This window comes from Neltuma alba, unplaced genomic scaffold (genome assembly GCF_004799145.2).
Source record: "Neltuma alba isolate B1F8T4 unplaced genomic scaffold, ASM479914v2 tig00002907_pilon, whole genome shotgun sequence".
In the NCBI taxonomy this organism is placed as follows: domain Eukaryota; kingdom Viridiplantae; phylum Streptophyta; class Magnoliopsida; order Fabales; family Fabaceae; genus Neltuma; species Neltuma alba.
This window is the reverse complement of record NW_021633066.1, coordinates 778801-798814: the sequence shown is the minus strand read 5'-3', so window position 1 is coordinate 798814 and position 20014 is coordinate 778801. Positions and strand designations below refer to the sequence as shown.

The 20014-nt window shown below is 36.5% G+C and overlaps 1 protein-coding gene across 1 annotated transcript; it reads right to left on the bottom strand.

The window, feature by feature from the left end:
- Positions 1-14358: 14358 nt before the first annotated feature.
- LOC114739763 (uncharacterized) lies at positions 14359-15990 on the bottom strand. The gene has a single exon (XM_028927842.1). It carries the CDS (start codon positions 15988-15990, stop codon positions 14359-14361), a length of 1632 nt encoding a protein of 543 aa, XP_028783675.1.
- Positions 15991-20014: the final 4024 nt, after the last annotated feature.

Below are 20014 nucleotides of genomic sequence, written 5' to 3'. Positions count from 1 at the left end.
TTGAGATAATTGCTCCTCAAGTGTATCCTGTATCATTAAAGCAACAAATTCAATTTAAGATAATTGAAAAAAACAATTAATGAAGCATAATTCTTAAATATTACTTACAATCCTCTCAGCAACAGTAGCAGATTGTGGAGTAATGTATTGACCCTTTTTAATCCTCGCCGCCTTTCATTTTTCTTGCGAGGACGCTCAATAGGTGGCATGTAGTCAGTAGGATCTGAAGCAGCAGCCATCTGTGCATTCTTCAGTCGTTCCTTCATCATACTTCTTTCCAACCCACCATACGCTGCACGAGACATGGTATGTGGGTACACATTCTGCTTAGATATTTGTTTGTTCTTCTGACTCAATGCCTATGACAATGAAACCAAATCGACAAAATTAGTTTAGTTAAATAAAATATGACCTGATTAAAAATTAAGTTTGAAGAAACCAAACCTGAAATGCAGGGTCTTCACGTTGCTTCACAAAACTCTCCCATACCTCTTCACTAATAAATGAATATCGTCCCTTAGGATGCTCACCCTTTCTTTTTCCACGAATATAATGTTTTATAAGCGTGGCTTTAAAATCTCTCCACCGTTCATCAAGTTGCTTCAACAGACGGTCTCTCATTTGCTTAGTGGCAGGAATATCAAATGTCAGCTGCAATACAATAATAGCATAGAGTTATAAAGTAAATAAGCAACTATAATTGAAACAAGTAGAGAAAATAATGCACAATATACCAATATATCCTCCCAAAGGTTTTTCTTCAAATCTTTGTCCACCTTCTTCCAGTTAGAATGTCAATGCTAATCTTACTGTGTGCGAGATAACCCACATAACTAGTAAATTGAGCCCCAATCTTTCCTATAGGCTTCAGATCATCATCAAACTCCACTGTAATCCTCATAGGCTGTGTGTCTCATCACGTAAAGCTAAATGCCTCATATGGGTTGGCCCTCTACCCTTTCTCTGGCTAGTAAAAGAGCTGTCGTCACCAGAACCCTGTTGACCGGATCCGTCCATTTCCTGTTTAAAGAACAACAAATTAATAAATGTAAGAATAAGAAATATCAAGTTAATATAAAACATTATATTATTAAGTATATTTAGCAAAAAAAAAAATCAAATAATTCATTTAAGGCTTACAACGATTATCCTCCCAAATTCCTTCACAATGATCATCTCTAACAGCATAGTCATCATCTACCAAATCTAATTCAACTGCTTTAGGTCGAGTAGCTGTGAAAGGCGGGGTTTCATCAAGATTAAGCTCTAAGTCACCATCATCTCCACCAACTCCTTGCCTTTTACCTTGAAGCACGATAGACAATTTCTTTTTTGCTAGATCGGGAACGAAGAACACTTGTTTTGCTTGACTTGCCAAAATAAATGGCTCGTCTCCATATCCAAACCTCTCAAGATCGACCGAAACAAATCCAAATTCTTCATCCACTTGCACAGCATTACTATTAACCCACTTACATTTGAAGACGGGAACTTTAAACTTGGTATAACTAACCTCCCATATCTCTTCTATTATTCCATAATAGGACATTGCCGCCAACATTGGGTTTCTGTCTTTAGAACTAGCAAAATGCATGGCTTCCGCTACTACCATCACCCCACTATTCTGCATAGTACTCTTATCGTCTTGGGTTTTTGTGTAAAAAGAATAACCATTTATATCATATCCACCCCAACACAAAACCTCAAAAGAAGGCCCTGCAGCTAGCCTCTGTATTGTCTCAGAAGGATTGCCATCTTTTAACACTTCTCGCTTGAACCACTCTGCAAATGACTTATTATGTTCATTAGCTAGTTGCATATCACTCTTTCTTGGATTCAAGTTCCTCAGCATATTCTTGTGAGCATTTAAGTAAGGCAAAACTTCATCCGTGTTGTTTAAAATGTATAGATGTGCCTGCATTACAACTTCTCTTGACATAGACCTCACTATGACACCCCGTGTTCCCTTGCTTCTTCTCCCCTGATCATGTCGAGATTGAGGAAGACCAACTGCCTTTACCCTATCAAGATATGCGTTACAAAACTCAACTGCCTCCTCAGCTACATATCTCAACAATTGATGCCTCAGGCCGATAAGGATTCTTAGAGTACCCTTTTAGGATTTTCATGTATCTCTCAAAAGGGTACATCCATCTTAAACACACAGGGCCACAAAGTCTTATCTCTCGCACAAGATGAGCTATCAAGTGGACCATAATATCAAAAATGATGGAGGAAAATGCATTTCCAATTGAGAGAGGATCACATAACCTTCATTTTCTAATTCATCCAACTCAGCAGGATCAATGACTTTGCTGCAAATGGCACTAAAAAACATACAAAGTCTTGTAATAGTATTTCTCACATCGGTTTTCATAATGCCTCGAATAGCAAGTGGAAGTAATTGTTGCATCAACACATGACAATCATGAGACTTCATTCCCGTTATCTTCAAATCTTGCATTGAAACAAGTTTGCTTAAATTAGAAGAATAACCTTGTGGCACCTTAATACTATTGACAAAACCACAGAAACTTCTTTTCTCTTCTTTTGATAATGTGTGCGCAGCTGGATGTAAATAAGCCTTCTTACCATCTCTTTCTTGTGGGTGAAGGACATTTCTTATTCCAATTTCGACTAAGTCTCGTCTTGTATTGATTCCATCTTTAGTCTTTCCACTTATATGCAAAAGTGTACCAACAAGGCTCTCACATACATTCTTCTCCACATGCATCACATCTAGACTATGCCTCACATCAAGACTTTGCCAATATGGAAGATCAAAAAAGACAGATCTTTTTTCCATATATTTCTCTCACCGGCAGTCTTCTTCTTCTTACCGAAGACCACATTAATTCCCTCCACCCGCTGATAAACTTCTTCTCCAGTTAATGGTCTTGGAGCCATTTCATATTCTTGTGAGCCATTAAATGCCTTTTTCAATCTACGGTAAGGGTGATACCGACTAAGAAACCTTCTGTGACCAAGGTAGGTATACTGTCTTCCTGCCATATAGTGGGTGCCTTCTTCGCATATCGGGCATGCTTTATGCCCCTTAACACTGTATCCTGACAAATTTCCATATGCTGGAAAGTCATTTATCGTGGTGAAGATCATGGCACGTAAATTGAAGGTCTCTTGTTTATATGCATCAAACACATCAACACCTTCCTCCCATAATTTCTTCAGATCCTCAATCAAAGGTGCCAAATACACATCGATATCGTTTCCCGGTTGTTTTGGCCCCGAGATCATCAAAGATAGCATGATATACTTTCTTTTCATACATAACCAAGGAGGCAAGTTGTAAATTACGAGGAGCACTGGCCAAGCACTGTGTGTGCTACTAAGATTACCATATGGGTTAATTCCATCCGTACAAAGCCCTAGCCGAAGGTTTCTTGGCTCGCCACCAAATTGAGGAAATTTTTGATCTATTGTTTTCCATTGAGGAGAATCTGCCGGGTGACGAAGCTTTCATCACATATTTTCTCATCGAAATGCCATCTCAAGTTCTTTGCATCTGTGGCATTAGCAAATAGACGCTTAAATCGTGGTATTATTGGAAGATACCACAGAACCTTCAAAGGAGAACCTTTGGTCATCTCATTATAATCACCATCATCTTTCTTCATTTTGTATCTTGAAGTCCCACATTTAGGGCACTTATTCAACCCTTCATAATCATTTCTGAATAATATGCAGTCATTAGGACACGCATGTATCTTCTCATATTCCAAACCCATCGGACACAATCTTTTTTGCCTCATACATTCGTTTCGGAAGTGAATTCCTTTAGGAAGAATATCACTCAGCAATTCAAGCAATTCCGTAAAACTAGCATCGGTCCAACCATTTCTTGCCTTCAAATTCATCAGTTTCAATACGGTTGTCAATCTTGTGTAATCATCTTTGCACCCCGGGTATAAAGGTGTCTCTGCATCACTACACAAAGTTTCAAAGGTGGAAGAGAACTGTGTAGAGGATTCAGACCTTATATCACGAAACATATCCGAAATTCTATCACCAAAGTCTTCATTCACAACCTTCTCATTTGCAGACAGTGTAGTCTTTCTAATTTCTCCATGCCATATCCAATTTGTATACCTCAAATTTATCCCATCACAGATAAGATGCTCTTTTATCTCAGAAATACTCCGTCGACTATTGTTTAAACATTTGACACAAGGACAATAGTACAATCCATCTCTTTTACTAGGGGCATTTCTCTGAGCAAACTCAAGAAACTTTTCAACCCCATCCTCATATTCCTTGCTAATTCTCTTAGCTTTCATCCAACTACGATCCATTGTTCTACAGATTATTTAAACAACACTTTACTATCAATCAAAATTCATAACAAAAGAAAAAAAACACAAAATAACAAACAATTATTTATTACTAAATTCTTATATTTATTACAAAAAAATTACCAAAAATTCGAAATAAATATCAAAAATTATAAAAAAATTTAAAACTTCACAACTAATCAACTCCAAACATTTAAACATGTTTCTAATACAGTATATAAGAAGGAATTAAGGTTTTCTCACATCCAATGCCCACCAATCAACACCAATCAACGGTTCAACCACATAAAAAATGCAAAATGAACAATACAAGCCAATCACAATGTAAAACTAACAAACCCATTTCATATATAACAGATTTTCATGGCCAAAATATTCAATAAACAAGAAAAATTGAAAAGAATGAAAGAAGAGGATACTCACAGAGCAGAGAAGATTCAAACGCGAAGTGAGGGCGTTTGAACGGTGGCGGACGGCGGCGGACGCACCACAAGCTCAATGCAGAAGTTTCAACAGTGGGATAGTGTGGGGTATGACCTGGTTTTCGGTGGTGGGACGGAGGGGACCACGGCTGAGCAAGACTGAGGCGAAATGAGAGGCGTTCGAACCACGGCGGACGGCGGCAAGGCACCACAAGCTCAATGGAGGAGTTTAAATGGTGGGATAGTGGCGGGAATGGCCGGTAATGGCAATTTTTTCGGTGGTGGGGCAGAGGGGGACCACGGCGCACTAAAGAAATAAGAAAGAAAGTGAAGCAGTCGAGCGCTGGGGAAGGGAAATAAAAACCGCCGTGGAAAGTGTAGCCCCTCTTCATTTTATTTACAAAAATGCCACCGCCTTTTTTTTCATGTCGTTTTTTCTGCTTAACCGCCGTTATTTTGCGACGTTAAAAGTCTTTTTTCTAGTAGTGTAGATATCGACTTATGCATATGATCAATAATCAGTTAGTAACTGTCTAGTTATACAGATCAGTTAATTAATTATGCAGCTGCTTAGTTATTCAATTATGTGCAACATTTATATGAGATCAGTTAAATGATAACAACTGTGCTTCAGTTATATTTCTTATTAAGTTCAATTCCATAGGGTATGGGGCTTCCCACATTATAACTAAGTCTATATACTAATACTTGATGATATCCTAACAATAGTTGGGTGGGGACTTCCCAAATCAAAATAATATGTGCTCTTATTAAATCTTCATTGGACCGGGAGGTAGCATCATTTATTCATTCAAGTAAAACTGGATTAAATAGTTACGGTTCAGCGAAGGCTTTGGAGGCGGATCAAGGCTTTGCAGAAAATATCTTTATTGTAGGAATGTCCAAGGAAAGCAGAGAGCTTTGGTGATAATTCTTCACCATTTTACGATTTAAGAGGACATTATCAATTATTTTCCTCATACGTGTAAAATCTCACCGTGTACACTTAATAATTCTCAATAATTTTCTGATTATCGGCAGTCATCCCCTCTTTCACACTATATATAGGAAATTAGGAGATTCTTCAAGAGTTATTGGATAGACCTCCCACCCTCCCCCCCCCCCCCCACCCCACCCCACCCCACCCCACAAAATGATAAATTTCCCGAGCACTAGATTCATAATATTTGACAAATTCCCCATTTGCATGATAAATAAGAGATGGAGAAATTGAAGGACCACTCCTTGTTGACACATGTATATGATACGATAAATAATAAATGCCTGTCTTTTTCACAAGTTGATTTCATGGACATCGTATGGATCCTTTTCCTCTCTTGGGGACCAATAGATGAAAACAAAATCTTCCAATTCCCCACGTGGAAATGACACTTTTTTTAACTCCGGTCTTAAATGTAAGAACAAGACAACCAATTCAAATATATTAAAAATTTAGTTAAATTAATTATTTATAAAAAAAGTATATTAATTTTCTTTATATATCATTCCATTTGATGTGTACAATCAATGGAAATGGTTTTAAAAAACTATAATAAATGTGAGAGACAAAAGAATTAAGACGTTGAACATAACCAATTTATGTCTAATACCCGCTGAGGGTAACCAAGCAATCCTGGCCGTTCATTACTTATTTCGTTGGCTGATCTTAGGTGTCTACTTCCATGGTTTAAAACAACACTTCTAATTGATATTTCCCAACTTGTCCTCCTTTGTGGCTTTAACAGAGGAAATTGAGCTTCTTATTCCACTCGACCTAGCTTATTAACCACCAATGATAGCTCATGAGTTAACTATCTGGTAAGCAAACATCAGTGGGGTCTTAACACACTTCCCATTCATTACGCTATGATGAATGATTTGAAGTATGATTTGGTCCAATGAAATATGAAAAGAAGCATGAATGAGTTAGATCTAGCTTGCAATTCAATTTGCAGGTCACTTGGCATGAGGAAAACATGGAAGGGAATTAGAATTTCCGCATAAATAGGTTATATGTAAATGACTTTTTTTGATTTTCTTAAAATATTGTTCCTTTTAATTATTTATATTTGAAACTAGCTTCTATTGGTTAATTCACACATTAATTAACGTGGGTAATCAACAAAGGAGTTTTGGGTGAAAAATTAGAAAGACAAAAAAATCGAGATATTATATTTAGGATTAAAACAAATACTCAATTAGCTTTTATTTTTAGAGCTGGATAGATTATCAAAGAAAGTTGAAAGCCCAACCTGCCATGAACTCGAGGAGTAACTTGCCTAGTAACGTAATCCTGGAAAGTTTGTATTTCCCCGTGTTTTATATTAATCTAAGAAAATACCTTTCTTAATTAAACCTTCTAAACTTAAAGTAAGGATATTTATGCCGTTAACACTAAAAGGGGGTACGTTATTTTGGAAATATATTCAACTTCCTATAAAATATTGGGGATATTTTAATTAGATTATTTAGATAATCTAATTTGTGTGAAAGGGTTTAATAGGTAATAAATTAATTAAGGAAGTTATTAATGTTATGAAAGGATATTATATTATTTAACAATAATCTAATTTATAAATGGATAAGGCTCAATGATTAACAAAGATATTAAAATTGGGTAAACTAGATGATGAAAGATAATATGATTAAAGGGAGACAGAATCAGATCACGAAAGATAATCTAATTTATATGGGGATAATATTATGACTTTTAAACTAGGGAAAGTCACAAAAAAAACCTTGAAAATAGAAAAATTACCAATAGGGACCCGTTACACTATTAGTATCAGTTTTGATAACAATTTTGTCAACTGATCTCTGTATACAATTTTTCAACTTCCAGGGTCTTTTTTTGCCATTAATGATTAATGACATCTAAACACTAATTAGTGACTTTTAGCTCATGACCCTATTAAAAAAAACAAAAATTACAAAATATATAGAAAAATTAATGACTTAAATAAAATAACAGACTCTAGCTGAATTTGTCTTCAAGTCATGCTTCTTGACCCTAAATATAAAACCATGGCCCAAATTGCCTCAAAATTACCCTGTAGGTTTATTATTATAGCTCAACACTATTCCCAACATAGAATTAAAAAACATCAAGAGATTCTTCCACTATGATAAAATCCAATTAGAAATCTCATAGCTACTCACTCCAACTTACCGGCAAAACTCAGCTCATCACAGTCAGCCAAAACTTCAAAAAAAAAAAAAATCACTTAGATGGCTCTATTTTAACAACCCGAAAACCCTAGCTGAAGATAAGGTATTTTACCCATAACATTGATTTTCTTTCTTTCTTTCTTTCTTTGGTTTTTTTCAATTGAGGAGGCCGCATCTGGAGGAATATAATCCACTAGACTGAACCAACTTGCATCACGCATAAATTAGCTGGATGTGTAAACATACACATCCTTCATTTTACGGATCAATTTGATACAGCACAAATGGAGATGACTCATCAAACCTTGACACTATATGCCACGTTACGTTCTTTGTCAAGGTCGATAATTGTTGTGTGTCTTATATATTAGCATGGAAGCACAACATATTGTCCTCATAAATCATAGTTGTACTCACTGAAATTCAGGTTTTTTACCTTTACGCCACTGTTTTTTCTTTCTAGGTTGGTTTTTGTACTATGGGAAGTGGAATAGCTACGTGGTAAGCTTTCTTCAGCTAAAAGCTTACAATTAGGGAAAATTAGTAAAAAGTTTAATGTGAACAAAATTGCATATATTTATGTGGAATTCGAGTATGATTTAGGTTAAGCTTAAGAAATGCAAATTGTATATGCACAAACTTCTGCAAACTTTTCATATAAAAAAAATCATTCCATACATTGATGACTTTTGAGGCTGTTTGGAGGCTTCTGTGTTGCTGCAAGCATAGCATCGAAGAATATATTGATATGTGAGAATGAGTTGAGTTAGAGGGAGAAAGCATGCTAAGAAAAACACAGAAAATCAAGAGGCCATTGTCTAATATAGTTTACAAATATGTTTTATTGGCAACATCTTTATTAGATTTAGTGACTAATCTATTTTTTGTGTAAATCTTCCCAAGTCATTTTGGGCTTTAAACTAATCTTCGTCGGGCTGGAAGTGTTAAGATTGTATTCCTAACAAGTGTATTTCCCAAGATTCGAATTTGTGTTCTTCTCTTTATAGGAGTAAGACTGCTTACCATCTTAACCAACAACTTATTAGTAGATTTAGTGACTAATTATACAATCTTTTATTTCTGTTCACTCACTCCCCTTTAATAAGATATATTTTATTTTGTTTTTGAACAGTGGCTTTTCTTCTTCTTCTTCTTCTTCTTCTTCTTTTTTCCCTAGTTTCTGAGTATTGGATTTATGTATAGATGCAATGACATGATTACAAAGCGTCGAACCCCACACACACACGTGCGCGCGCGTGCGCGCATCGAGTTACCTAGCTCAAACATGAGAAATTATAATGGAATTAGCATCATAATATACTCACTTTATCGAGCATGGAACTAAATATTTATAGTCATTTACCCAATCAATTCAAGATATTTCTTTCAACTCAAAACATGGAAAATTATAAGGGATATAGATACTATTTACTCATGCCAATATTACGATGGAATCAAATTGGATTCCATGCTTTCTAAAGGGATTCTAAGTAATTTGTTCCTTCCCTCGCCCCCCCCCCAACATAAGGTTTATAAAATTTAATTTAAAAGCCAATAGGGGTAAATTATCTATAAATTTTAGAATATTAGGAGATTAATTTTATTGGGTATAAAATAAGATAATTTTTTAAAGACACACACACGTCATTGAATGCATCATGATAACCAGCATTTCCACCTGAAGGAAGTTTTTGTCTTTCCTTGAAATAATACACATTGCATCATTGGCACCGGCAAGATTATATTACTGAATCTCGAAGGTAGCTTTAAACCCCAAGTTGTACACTCTTGTGTCACCTTTTAGATAAATATATATATTTATTGTCGATATTATCCTGCATTTTCTTTATTAATTATTAACTTATAGAATGATACTTTAAGTATTTAATTAACACTAAGTTTTCTCTCTCCCAACATACTTTTCAATGCTACTGCAGTTTGGTTTGTTGGGCTATCAATGATCCGGTCAATAACACAGTAATTGAAGAAAATTTCCCATAATTATTGTGGGAGAAATAGAAGAAACATTAAGTTGAGGAAGAAATTATAAATTATATATATAATAAGTGTGGAAATATGCTAGAATTTGTTAATTAATATTGTGTTTTTATCAGTCATTTATTAATCATTCAATCATCTAGAATTATATTAGGATATTAGGATATTATCTAAGATTATATTTAAATATATTATCATATCTTAAAAGAATCAATCTTAGATACTAGGATTAGATTTAAGTAGAAAAGATTCTGGGGTTAATTTATTAGCTTATGGTTTGCCTATATAAAGGCTTATTTATATTGTTCTTTATGAAAGGATTAATAATATTATGAGGCCCTTATTGTAATATCCCAAATTTTGAGGCGAGAAACTTATAAGATGATAGAGAGGCTTGAATAATTAGTTAAGACCTCTGAAAAACTATTATTCCATAAATGCCAAGAAAAGCAGAGAGCTTTGGTGATATTCTTCCCCATTTTACGATTTGAGAGGGTATTATCCATTATTTTCCTCATCCGTATAAAATCCAGGGAGAATCCCAATTAAATCCAGCCGAAATACCTAAATTTAGATTTAGGCCTGTACTTTTAGCAAATTCCTAATTAGGCCATGAGATCTAATTAGGGATTTCTAAATGTTGTTAAATAACTAGAATGCCCTTCTTCAATTAAAAAGAAAATTTGATTAATATACCTCTTTTTTTTTTATGAGTCAAAAAACCACATGAGCCTATCACGTCAGATGATAGCTGTCCCTCCTCACAATATCAACGATAAAAGCAGGAGGTTGAGAGAAAAAAAGAAGTCGTTAACGTTCACCTTCACCACGCCAGAAGGTGGTGGCACCCAACAATTCATGGCCTCCATCCTTGCATTCGTCGGTATTAAAGGCTTGGATCCCCATCTGACCAAAGCTTGCACCTTTGCAATAACACAGCGAGGAGCCTCCAGCGCATTTTCAAAGACCCTCTTATTTCTTACCAGCCAGATTTACCTACACACAATCCCAAACACCACGTTCCAACACGACCCTTGCACCTCGAACCTTTGAGTCAAGTTCCAGCGAACCCACCCCTTCACATCTGTAAAGGAATAGAAGCTCATAGAATAATTACTGGGTAGCATCTGCAGCCAAACTTCCGATGCCTCATTACAGTCCCGAATTACATGTAGTGTAGTTTCCAATGTACTGCTGCATATTGGACAAAGTAATGAAGAGGACATTCCGCTTCGATGGCGTTCAACGTTCGTCAAGATTTTGTCTTGAGTCATTAACCATAAGAATGACCTGCATCTCTGGGGTACTTGTAGCCTCCAAATCTTCTTCCATAACCACTTTAACGAGGAGTCACCACGTTTACGAATACAATCGTACGCAGACCTTGTCGTAAACTCCCCAGAAGACGACCATTTCCATGAAGGTATATCAGACATGGCAGTATCAATAGGTAGAGACATAATTGTCGACACCACATGCTCTGGTAAAAACCTCAATAGACGATCCATAGCCCAACGACCACTTCCGTCTGAAAACTCAGACACAGTAACTTCCAACATACTCTCAGACATTGGCACTTTATCAACCGAACATAGTTGATCAAAACCTGGACACCAGTTATCTCGCCAAAACTTTATACTCTTACCATCACGCAATGACCACTTCAGACCTGAAGAAACAGATTCCCAACAGCGCTTTATCCCTCGCCAAGCACATGACCCTGGCTTCCTGGAAAGAAACTTGGGAAGGACATCTCCCCCACATCCATACTTCTCTCTCATGAATTTAACCCATAGAGAATCTCTCTTCTTAATCATCCCCCATCCCAGTTTCATCATATACGCATCGTTCTGCTCCTTTGCACTTCTTATGCCTAGGCCTCCCTCCTCTTTCTTTAAGCAAACCTTGTCCCATGCTAATAAATGCACTTTTCTATCTGTTGTAACACCACTCCATAGGAACTTCCTGCACCTTTTGTCTATATCACCACAAATCGATTGTGGAAGAGGAGCTGACTGCATGGCATATGCTGGGATGGAGGTCATAACTGAAGAAACTAGCGTTGACCGAGCTGCAAACGAAAGGGACTTTGACTTCCAGCTGCTTAGTCTAGTGTCCATTTTGTCCAAAATATATTGGTACGTGGATTTGGCAACTCTTTTATGATGAATAGGGACGCCTAAATATTTACCCAGATCCGCCGATCGTGTAAACCCCAAGAAACCGCTAATTTCAGCAGCTCTATTATGGTTTACGTTAGTGGAGAAGAAAATTCAAGATTTGAGATTATTAACCTTCTCTCTGGATGCAACACAAAAATCATCCAAACAGGCTTTAATAAGCCCCGCTTGTTCTAGTGAAGCCTCTGCAAATAGGAACAGATCATCAGCAAAAAATAAGTGCGATACTGGTGTGCCATGCTTACGTAAACGGAACGGCATCCAACTCTCATTCTCCACTTCAGTTTGAATCAAATGGGCTAGTTTCTCCATCACCAAGACAAACAAAAAAGGGGAAAGGGGGTCACCCTGTTGTAGCCCTCTAGATGGACTAAAACTGGTCTTATGTCTCCCATTCCAAAGAAGCTTCATGTCAGCAGTAGTTAAACAGGCCTCAATAATATTTCTTACCGTTTGTGGAATCCCAATCTCCATTAAACACTTGGAAACAAAAGCCCATTTCACACGATCATATGCTTTTTCTAAATCTATTTTGATAGCCATGAACCCTTTCTTCCCTTTTTTATTCTTCATTGAGTGAAAGATTTCTTGGGCTAGTACAATATTATCCACCCCCTGTCTCCCCGAAACAAAACTGCACTGGTTTGGAGAAATTATTTGGGGCATAATAGCTCTAAACCGGTTAGCTATAACCTTTGTTAAGGTTTTGTAGATCACATTGCACAAACTAAATGGACGAAAATCCCGAATTGTTTCTAGGTGTTCAACTTTTGGGATTAGAATAATGTTCGTACCATTCACGCTCCTAATTTCTGAAGTCTGAGTTGACATTTTACGCACCATATCTGTGACCATATTTCCAACAATATTCCACTGGCTTTGGAAAAACAAAGGATTTAAGCCATCAGGTCCCGGAGCCTTCAGAGGTCCCATAGCAAACAAAGCTTGTTTCACTTCAAAAATACTAATATTGCTCGCAAGGTTTTGTAATATTTCCTCATCAACCTTAGGGAACGTCCTACCAAAGTTGATATCCACACAATCGTGGCCATCCTTAGTATACAAGCTTTTAAAGAAAGTTGTACCTGTTTGCATAATTTCCTCAAAATCATACGTCCATTCTCCGTCCTCCTTCTTTATGGCTTCAATGTAATTCCTCCGACGCCTGGTATTTGTCATCGCATGAAAATAACGAGTGTTACGATCCCTATCTGTGTACCATGAGCATCTAGAAAGTTGCAACCACATCACCTCCTCCTGCACAAGTAGTTGCTCAAATTCATCCCAAACTCTTTGTCTCTCGATTTCAAGCCATGATGCTGCATTCTTGGAAAGTTTCTTGTCCAGTTCCTCCATTCTTCTAAGCAAAACACTTTTTCTCTTATTTATGTCTCCAAAAACTTCCTTATTCCACTGGGACACGTTCTTTGTAAATGAGCAAACATTCTCATTCCACCCACGTGAAGTCACCCAGGAGTTTCGAACACACTCAGAGAAATCATCATGAGAGACCCAAGGGGCAAAGAATCTGAATGGTTTCTTAGCGTTATCGAACTGCTTCCTTCTCTCCATTTTGATCAAAAGGGGGTTATGATCTGAGTGGAACCAGGGAAGGTGCGTCACAGTTGCATGGTTAAAAGCATCCAACCAACTTGTTGATGCCACAACTCTATCAATTCTGCTAGAACTTCCTCCCCTACTCCAAGTGAATTTGGGTCCATAGAAATCAATGTCAACCAAATGACTGTTCAAAAACCAGTTACGAAAATCCTTATCTGGAGCTGAACGTCGTCTAGCTACCGACACCCTCTCGTCTTGCCGAAGCGTTGCATTAAAGTCCCCAGCAATACACCATTTATTAGTGCCACTACCGGCTATATCAACCAGATAGCCCCATAAACTCCGTCTTTTGGCGACAAACGAATTTCCGTACACTATCGACAAACTCCACTCCTCGCGAGTTCCTTCATTCATGACTCCATGCAAGACCTGGTCATGTTTCACCTTTACCGTAAACTGTACCTCCTTCCTCCACATACACCAAATCCCACCACTAAATCCCACAAATTCTGCTATTGCCACTTCATCAAACCCAGTCCGTCGAGCGAGAGTCACTGCTTTTTCCCCTTTCTGCCTGGGTTCCAAGATTGCAATAAATTGTAGCTTATACTTCCTACAAAGTTCCATAATTAACTGTGCAAAATATTTTTTTCCCGACCCTCGGGAGTTCCATACTAACATGTTGATCATCATGACAAAACGTTAAAAAAAATAGAGAACTTATTGGCACAACGAGGGGCCCACCATGCTCTCCCCTTGATTATCTATATGCATCCCGTGCTCCACACCTACCCCAACATTTGAGAGTGGATTAGATCTAACCAAAAATCTATCATTCCCAAGTGCACCCGGATCCAAAAGATCGTCCTCTTTCACCATATGCTCCCCTTCCGTAAGCCCATGTGATGGTGTTTTAGCTCTAAGAAGCCCATTGCTTTGCGGTTCTGAATCAACCTCCATCACATTACAAGCCTTACTGGGCCCCACTTCATCTTTAGTAACTTGATTATTGAGACCCAATTTCTCTTTAGCCCGTAAATACGCCTCCATGGGGTCAACCGTTGTTTTTGGTGGGGCCAAAACAATCTCCTTATTGAACATAGATGGCTCATGACTTTTCTGCACAATTAAGTCCTTCCTCGATCCTCTCACTTTCTCCTTTAAAACTGGTGTGACAGTTGTATCAGTAATACTCACCGGTGACTTCGCCTTATATTTCTCAACTGGGACCATCTCTAGCGCCGCAAATCGTGACCCCGTGTTAGTGCTCTTGATGTCGCGTCCTTCATGCCGTTGGACTCTCCCCTTCCCATCCAAACCCCCTGCCCGTTTTCCCCTCCACGGCCTTTGAGCCACCATCCAGCCGCCGTACTGAGGGCTTTCCTTGCCTGAGTTCCCTACCTCGTCCACCACCGTGGCAACAACTTCCTCCTCTCTTCTCTGCCTTCCCTCCGAGCAGTGACTTGAGTCATGACCATATTTTCCGCAATTGAAACAAATCCAGTGTAGCCCTTCATATTCAACCTTTTTCTCCTTCCCATTGAATAGAACACATGGCTGAAGTGGCTTCGTAAGATCAAGATGGACACATATTCTGGCAAATCTCCCTTTTGTTCTTCCTATGGTAATTTTGTCAATTTTTAGTACCTTCCCTATTTGGCTTCCCACCACATGAAGAATCCCAGTATCATAATAATCCATAGGTAGCTTCGAAATTCTGACCCAAGCTGCTACAGAAGTTATCACCTCGTCGTCGGGGTCAAAGTCTTCCTTCCATGGCTGGACACTGATATAGTGATCAAACATAAGCCACGGACCACCCGTTAGCGCAAGATCATAAACTTCCTGATTACCGCATGTAACCAGAAAGAATCCAGCACCAATATCTACAGCCTTGACGTTGCCCCACAGTTGCTTTGCCTTTGCCCTCAAAGCATCCTCCCGAACCATTCTCCCTAACACCGTGACAATGAGGGATCGACACCAACGTTTAGCAATTGTAGCCTTGAACTCTGGAAGTAGAACAATATTCGGTCCTTTCAATGTCTGCTCCACCTTAATCCATGATTGCCAGCCCTCCTCGTTCATCCACCACTCATCCTCATTCTCCTCATCCATAACCTGAGCTCCCACACCCTCCAAACTCTTTTCCTTCATGCATGCATCCCTATAAGTCTTCCGCTTCTCCTCCTCCACCTCGTCATCCATCACCTCAACTGTTTCCATCCAACCCTCAACTCGTGGAACAACCGGTCTCCCCTTCGCCACCACGTCTGGTCCCGTCCTAACCTTCTTTCGACTTCGTGCTAAAGCGTCCTCCTCCTCTGATGACGAAACCACCGCCTCTCGCATTCTTTCCCTAGCTTATTTTTGGTCCACCATTACTCCCATCATTTTCTCCTATGCATCAATATTGATTAATATACCTCTTCTAAGTAATTACTCATCTCTTATGATTTTTTTTAGACCAAAAAACATATAAGTAATTTTACGATGTTTGAAATTTATATATATAACTTACACTATTAAAAATATTTTAATAAAACATGTTAAATTACAAGTATAAGTAAAGTTTAAATAAATTTTTTTTTATTTTCAGTTTTTATAATTTACGTTAGTTTTATTTATTTAAACAATGTTAGATCCAACTGAAAATGTAAATAATTGCGATTTAATATTAAATTTTTATTATAATTAAAATATTTTAAAATTTTAAAATAAATATTTACAACCTAAAAAAAATATTTATTTAAAGATTACTTATATTATAATTTGAAATGTTTTATGAAAATATTTTGAAGATTTTAGTTATATTACAAAATTTCAAACACTAAAAAATTATTTATATTTTTTTGTCTAAATATTAATAATAAGAGATGACGAACCACTTTAGAGGGATAAAATAATCAATTTTCATTTTTAACTAAAGAGGGGCATTATAGTTATTTAACAATATTCAGCAATTCCTATTTAGGTTTTATGTCCTGATTAAGAATTTGTTAAAAGTGTAGGCCTCAATTTAAATTTAAGTATTTCAGCAGGATTTAATTAGGATTTTCCCTAAAATCTAACTGTGTACACTTAATAATTTTCTCAACAATTGTGCTGAATTATAGGCTTTCATCCCCGCTTTCACACTACATATAGGAAATTAGGAGATTCTTCATGAGTAATTGGATAGATCTCTCTCTCTCTCTCCCCCCCCCCCCCCTTTTCAAATGATTTCCCGAGCACTAGATTCATAAAATTTTGATAAGGTCCCCGCGTGCATGACAAAATAAGAGAGATTGAGAAATTGAAGGACCACTCCTTGTGGACTTCATCGAACTGGACAACATATAGTAGCTTATTCGACGGACACACGTATAGTATACGATAAAATGCCTGTCGTTTTCACATTACATACATATGCAAATCAAGTTGATTTCATGGACATCGAGGGGACCCTTTTCCTCTCTTGGGGACCTCTAAATAAAAACAAAATCTTCTAATTCCAAGCGTGGAAATGACGCTTTTACTGGACAACCAATTCAAATATATTAAAAATTAGTTAAATTAATTATTGTAAAAAATGTATATTAATATTTTTTCTATATATCATTCCTTTTTATGTGTACAACAATAAAGATAGTTAAAAAACTAATAATAAATGTGACAGACAAAGAAAATTAAGACCTTGAGCATAAAACCAATTGATGCGTGATACCCGTTGAGGGCGACCAAGCAATCTTGCCCGTTCATTACTTGTTATGTTGGCTGATCATAGGTGTCAACTTCCATGGTTGAAAACAACACTTGTAGTTGATATTTCCTAACTTGCCCTCCTTTGTGTGGCTTTAACGGAGAGGAAATTGAGGTTCTTGTTCCCCTCGACCTAGCTAATTAACCACCAATGATAGCTCATGAGTTAACTATCTAGTAAGCAAACATCTATGGAATCTTAACACACTTCCCATTAATTACGTCATGATGAATGATATGAAGTATGATTTGGTCCAATGACATGAAATGTAACACTCTAAATTTTAATATGAGAATTAGAGTTAATTAAGCTTTGATTATTCAGAAAATTGAAGTATTAAGTAGCTGAAATGGGATGTTGAGGCTTCGAAGTACTAAGATTGATGATTGGAGGTTATATTCTAAATCTTCTTGAATAGTTTTGAAAATTGGGTGCTTTCAAGGGCCAAATCATCTTGCTTTTGAGTGATCCTTTTTGCATTGAAAAATAGGCATCTCAAATTTTTCAAGGAGCCCTAATTTGTAAATTTTGGAGATCCTTGGATTTAGTTATGAATTTTTGAAGTTGAATCTCTTATTTTTGTTTTAGCTAGATGTTTGTTATAGCAAATAACACAGTGTGTTAACTGTGTCATTTGCTAGATGTTCGCTATAGCAAATGCGTCAGAAATCCGATTTCATAAGTTTATTTCAAATGCAATTTTTAGGAGGTTTGGGAAGAACTCATAGAGCTCTACTAGGGTTTGGTGTTTTCAGTCCAGGAGATAAAACTGGGTGTTCCCTAATTGGAATTTCTTGTACATAATTATTTGAAACAAAATGTTATTAATTAAATATAATAAAATCTGAGTTGTCTAAATCTTATTTAGGTAGTGCGAATTTGATTTTTTTTTAATATTTTACCAATTTTTTTATACACTTCATTCACAATTTATCCAGGAACTCAGTAATTATATAAGTTCAAATGATTCCAAAATATTATGTTACCATCTAAACCAACTTATGAGTTGGTTCAGAGTTTGTTCTCAGCGTACAACATTAATAATACAATAAAAAATGACATATAATCACCATCAGTCCATGACTAATAAAAAGAGATGGCATGTGAAAATTCATAACTAACTCAATTAAATAGATTAAGAAAGTCAGTTAATTATAACAAATACAACTGAATGTCCCTAAAATACCTTTGTAATGTTAGATTTTAAGTAAATCATTTTCAAAAAAAAATATTAATATAAAAGACAAAGTAGATTGAGGTAGCCAAAGGAGCAAAAATTAAAGAAACTGATTAGACAGCTTGCTTTTACAGTTAACCCAACAGAAAATTCTTTCCTACTTAAAATTCTTCGATCAAATTCTGATAAACTCCCCATGCATGCATGACAAAACGTACGATAGAGACGTTGAGAAATGGAAGGACCACGCCTAATTGTATGTGGTCTGGTTCGAGTTGTCGTTTCCACATTTATTATTTTTGGCTTCGTTTTCTCTAATAATGCAACTGATAACAGGCTGAATTGAACATGTTCCAACCCTTAAAACGCTTCCCAAAAAAAAAGTCTATATGTATATATTGATGATGAACTGTAAGGCGCTGGGACGAAGATATTATGTTTAGTTTTCTTCCCAAATCTGTCCTTCTAATTAGCTTTGCGGTGGCCCACATAAACACAAGATAAACTCACTTATAGTACAGCAATTATTCTAGCAAAATTATTCAAGCTTATAATCCTCATCTCTTCCTTCAATCCAATTTAATTATTAATGATCAAATCAATTCTAAAATTAAATCACTGTGGTGACTCCCAATTACATAAAATCTTCAATAATATATATATAATATTGGGACTAAGCAATATTATATTGTTACGCTTCTCTTAACAGTGATGCTACGGGATTTATACTTTCATGCAACGGCGGCATCAGTTCATCCATTATAACGTAATTTTTAATTCCAGGAACTCTTCTCTTTTCGTCCTGCTTAACTCCACCCGGAGCAAATTAACAATTATGAATAAAAGACTTTTTCACTTTAATTCTATAACTCTGAACCCATTTTCTTAATGTATTAAATTCAAGGATATATGGGTGTAGTTAATTTGAATTTTCCTATAAATCAATCAAATGCATTAAAAATTGCCTTGTGATAATTGATAATTCAATTAAGAAAATGAACCGCTTCACTAGAATCAGAGCACCATCATATCCATACAGTCAGTTAATTGGTTCAAAAAGTTAATAACAAATAAATAGAGAGAGAAGGTGATGTGAACCCAGTAGGAACGTGTTCTGAAGAACCCATAAGTTACAAATTGAGCAGTGAGTGACGGAAGCAATTAAGAAATAAAATAATCAGAATAAGAAAGAGATAAGTGATCTTGAAACTATTAACCTAATGAATACACGTTCCAAAAAATACTAGGTGTATGAAACTCAGCACCCAAAGGAAACACTGGTTCAAGAACCCAAATATAACAAACACTAGAGCATATCACTGTCTTGTGCCATCTAATATTCTATCAAGAATACATAACCAGCAAGTAAATACTTGTCAATAGAAAATTCTTATAATTCCATAATTCATCTGCTAAAATAGCATACATAGAAGGGGTAATTATAACCCAATAAACTG